Raw genomic sequence first — 4,955 nt, forward strand, 5'->3', positions numbered from 1 at the left:
AAACAAAAATAAAAAATTCAATCTAGTACGGAAAATTTGTTTTTGCTTCGATTTTTGCAGCAATTTAGTCCTGAATCGATTTTTGGAGGTCCGAACACTGTTCTTAACATTTGTACTGTTTTATAAACCTCAAACCGCAGTGTGGACAGCAATAGTTAGTGAGGTGGTTAAGTTCGATTTGAGATGGTTAACTTTTTGGTGGGGACATGGTATAATTCTGCATCAAAAACTAAACTTAGAAAAAATATGGATTTGGCACCTTTTCACCTTTAGATAGCGATATAATTTATGGCGTACTTGGACCAAGATTCCAGAAAAGTCTGCCAATGGGCTCGTACTCAACCATATTTCAGGCGGAAGTCTTCCCAATCGAAGCCTGTGTTCGCGAATATCATCGTGGAAGGCAAATGAGGCCAGGATAAATATTATGTCGGACACTCAGGCAGCGTTAAAGGCCTTAGAGTTTTAAAACGACATCAAGGCTTGTAAACTCTTGAACCACCTGCGAAGCTACAATAGCGTCATGCATGAAGGGTTTGAAGGCAACGAAAGGGCTGACGGTCTTGCAAAGCGTGAAGCCCAAATGCGTTTGCATGGTCCCTAGCCTTCCTGTGGTACATCTAAAGGATACCCTGCAGACCTACTTAGGAGCTAGCTGGGAATAATCTCAAATTGTTGCCTACTGGCGGAAGTCAAAGGAAATAAGACAATCAAAGATATGCATAACTCTTTCCAGCAGAAACTCCGAAAGACATCTTGAACTGTTGTCTATGTGTGCGTGTCAGTCCACCGTCAATCCGCGATTTTCGCGGACTGAAATGAGCGAGGTAAACTCGAACTCTATTCCCCTCTTGTCTTAACAAAACCGGGTCTAGGCGGACTGAGCAGTCCAGTGTGCGGAGGCCCATTTGGTGTAATTGAATAATAAGTTTATGAAAATCAAGGGTCCCCACCGATTGCAAAATAATCAAAAATGGGAACCAAAGATGCGTATTACTGCCAGTATGAGGAATCCGAAGGCGGAAATTTTCATCTAGGTGTAATAAAAATATGGAGGTGCTTGGTGTCGTCAATATATTACTTTTAGAGAAAGTTTTAATTAATGATGCCAATAACAATAAATGTGAGAGATTTAAAGTGGTTTATAATAAAAAAAAACTGGCAGAACTTTTCTGCACAGTAAGTAAAATTCTACATAGTAAGGGTTATCATCCCTAAGTGCGGCCAAAGGCCGCCTATGCAGAGTTTTGCTTGTTTTTTATTATAAACAACTTAAAATCTTTCACATTTATTGTTATTGGCATCACTAATATATTGACGAGGCCAAGCACCTCCATGTTTTTATTACACCTAGCTGCAACTAGCAGAATAAAGGAGATGCCGATTTTTTACATTGTTTTCGCATTAATATTTAAATAAATCAATAAGTTTCGCGATTTTTTTGTTACAAATTTAGTTAAAGTAAACTATAGTGAACATCTAGATGATGTATTTATTAACGTGAATTGAGTACTGACAAAGTTGAGCTGAATGAAACGGTTTTCTGCAAATAACTTTAGAATGGTTTAAAGAAATCAGTTTCCGCCTCGGATTCTTCATACTGGCAGTAATACGCGTCTTTTGTTACCCCTTTTGATTACTTTGCATCAAGTTTCGGTGGTGATCATGAAGTGCACAATTACCCTTGATTTTCATAAACTTATTATTCAATTACACCAAATACTTTTTTTCTTTTTTTAACTTTTTCTTGAAAAATTTCATGTGACGCGATTGCTTCTTTTCTTTTAATTGAACAAATAATCTGGTGTATCAAATATTTGGTGTAAACAGTGAATAAGAACTTCTGTGCACCCTGTGCCTTCGGAAAGTGCCCCAGTGATGGAAAAGTAGGCACAATAGTGCTATTTTTGGAACTTTCTTCACAAGGGCGCTCTTGGCACAATTCATTCAGTTTTGATTGTGCATAATATATAGAAATTTTGCCAGTATATGACGAACAATGCGAAAAGTGAAAATTAAAATCACTTAGAAATTAAAATAAGGGTCATTATATAAAATTAATAAAAAATATTCAATGTAAAGAAGAATAGCCAAACTGGTCAAAATGTCGCACTGCTACTATTTCGCACATAGGTATGTGTATGTGTAAACAGGTCCGAGCAGCTATAATTCAGTGTTTTTTGCCCTTCGTAATTGGAATATTGTGTTATTTTACTAGGATTTTACTATAATAATTTAATGAAGTACACTAAAAATACTATTTCTAAAAATACATACGTTGTTCTTAAAAAGCCTTAAAGGAAAGCAATCTTAATCTTGTGCCGCTTTCAACCCTTTTTGGCACTATTTTTGCCTTCCATTAGGTACATTTTGAAATTTTGTAATTCCATCCCTGAAGTGCCCTACTGCTAGCCTTATTGATCAGCTGTTTTATTAAACGTCAATCGGTGTATTAGGAAGGAAGCTCATACACAGCACATAATTAAATTTACTGAAATTCAAATATAAATCACTACCAATTATAACAATTCACTTAAAAATGGCAACGTTAGAGGATAAATTGATGGGAGAAAAATTAGAGTATTATTGTAGCAGTAGCGAAGGAGAAGACAATGGTGACGGTGATGATGAGACCTGTGGAAGAGATTCTAGCGGTAGTAAACAAGGAGCTGCTGGTTACACGGACCCGAATGTTTGTCCCCCAGCACCCGCTGAGGGGTATCGTTCTCAAGTCTCTACGAACACTGGTCCTAAAGGTGTGGTGCAGGATTGGCAACGTTTTAAACAACTTCAAGCAGAAAAACGCGAAGAGTCTGAACGTCAGCGTATAGAACTGGCCAAAAAGCTTACAATGGCCACGGCAACTGCCAAGGAAGAAGAAGAACGGAAGCGCCAAGAAGAAATTGATGCTGAATTAGATGAACTCATGAGCGAAGACTTTTTACAACAATATCAAAAGCAACGAATGGCTGAGATGCTCCGGCAATGCGGTCATATAAAGCAATTTGGGAAAGTTATCAACTTAACAACGCACGAAGAATTTTTAGACTTCGTTGAAAAAGAAAACAAACACACCACCGTTATTATACATATTTACGATAAGAATGTGAGCGCTTGTTCTACTCTGAATCGTTGCCTTGATGCGCTTGCAACTGAGTATTCATCCATAAAGTTTGGTAAGATATGTAGTTCTGTTGCTGGAATGAGTCGAGACTTCCGTTCCAAGGGGCTGCCAGCTTTACTAGTCTATAAAGCGCAGGCATTGATCGGAAATTTCGTGCGTGTCACAGATGACTTATCAGATGATTTCTTCCCATCGGATGTTGAAAGCTTTTTAATCGAGAACGGCATAGTGGTAGACAAAACGTTGTATAATTAAGAAAAAATCTTAACTTGTACGCTATGCCAGGTGAGAGTTTGATAAAATGTATACTAAATTATGACTACATATGTATCTAATATTTCGTTACAGATATTTGCTATTCGTAGTACAATGTACGGTTGCCAGAATGATACAACTATTTGTATATGACCCATTCGACTACCCAACAAACATTTAGGTTAGAGAGCGATTAGAATGCAATTCGAATTCGAAAGTGTTTCTCTAAAGTAGAAGGTTAGATTAGAGAAATTGTTGAGAACTTTAGCATTCTCTACAAAAAGGGGACTTAGTTCTCGATATCGAGAAAAAGGTTAGATATCGAATCGTATTCTAACGTTGAATTCTAATTGGTTTTCAATGTCTAGTGCCTAGTGTTTTTCGTATCATTCTCTAACCTAATTCTAAGATAGTACTCTAACCTGGGCATGAATCACGTAACTTTGCAACGATAGTCGTTCAAACGATGCTGACAAAACGATTTCGTCAAAACACTGATTCATATATTTGTGTTGCAGTTACGTGTTACGTGAAGCAAAATTAGAATCGTTTTGACGATAACGAACAAACGATCAAATAAGTTTTGGTTTTCATGAAGCAAGACAATCTCGACACGATATCGTCCAAACGATTGTCGTCATACGTGATTCATGCCCTGATTTTCGATTCGAGAACTACATTAGAAACGTTTTTCTAACGTTATGCTGGATTTCAACTAGGCATTAAATGGCAAAAATTACAAAGATGGGCATTAAAAAGTAATCGTGTCATTACGTTAAACAAATTGACAGTAAGTTCATTTTCACATGGCATTTTTTTAAATAGCATAAATTTTTTGGCATTTTAATGCCTAGTGGAAATTCGGCATTAGAGACCATGTTTGCTGGGTACATATAAGTTCTTTAACTAAATTAAGAGAGCCCAATCTAAATAGCCTTTAATGTGTTCCTTCAAATTTCTACTAACACTATATGTGTAATTAATTTTAAGACTAAGCCCTAGTTAAGAATATACATTTATCTATATACATTAGGGTGGTAAAAAAAAAAGTAAAGTCGGAATTTTAATGCTCTAATCCCCTTAGGATTGTTCTATGCGGAAAAAATATACCTTTTTTTAATTTTAATTTGAAATAAAAAAATATCCTAGTTTTCCGTGAATTTTATATGGGAAAAAAAAATTTTCGTAGAAATGGTATAAAATTCTTGAAAATCAAGATTTTTCGGTCGGCAAATTGTTTTTTTTTTCATCTAAAATATATGGAAAACTTTGAGCGTTCTGTAGATATCTTTTTTATTTCGAAAAAAGGGGTATATTTTTTCGATACAGAATAATCCTAGGTGTTGAGAGCACTAAATTCTGACTACATTTTCACATGCATTTTTGGACCACCACAATAAACATACATACACTTGTGGTCAGCTGATTAAGTCAAGTGACATTTTGAATAGTTTTAGCAATTTTTCTTTTATTTATATAATGTTTACATTTTTTATAAAAGTTTAGCACTTTACCTAACCAGCGCCACATAACTCACATTTGAAAATTTCCTACAAAAATTCATGACATAAACATA

General features: G+C 35.7%; 1 protein-coding gene across 1 annotated transcript; it reads left to right on the plus strand.

The window, feature by feature from the left end:
* Positions 1-2,395: 2,395 nt before the first annotated feature.
* Positions 2,396-4,474, plus strand: LOC118738789 (phosducin-like protein). The gene is made up of 2 exons (XM_036469768.1): positions 2,396-3,409; positions 3,473-4,474. Exon 1 carries the CDS (start codon positions 2,540-2,542, stop codon positions 3,377-3,379), a length of 840 nt encoding a protein of 279 aa, XP_036325661.1. The 5' UTR covers positions 2,396-2,539; the 3' UTR covers positions 3,380-3,409; positions 3,473-4,474.
* The last annotated feature ends 481 nt before the right edge of the window (positions 4,475-4,955 follow it).

This window comes from Rhagoletis pomonella, unplaced genomic scaffold (assembly GCF_013731165.1).
Source record: "Rhagoletis pomonella isolate Grant_MI unplaced genomic scaffold, Rhpom_1.0 Rhpom_scaffold_00005, whole genome shotgun sequence".
Lineage (NCBI taxonomy): Eukaryota > Metazoa > Arthropoda > Insecta > Diptera > Tephritidae > Rhagoletis > Rhagoletis pomonella.

What these genes read in the sequence shown, in the direction of transcription:
- LOC118738789 (XM_036469768.1), top strand. Translation starts at nt 2,540, where the DNA reads ATGGCAACGTTAGAGGATAAATTGATGGGAGAAAAATTAGAGTATTAT.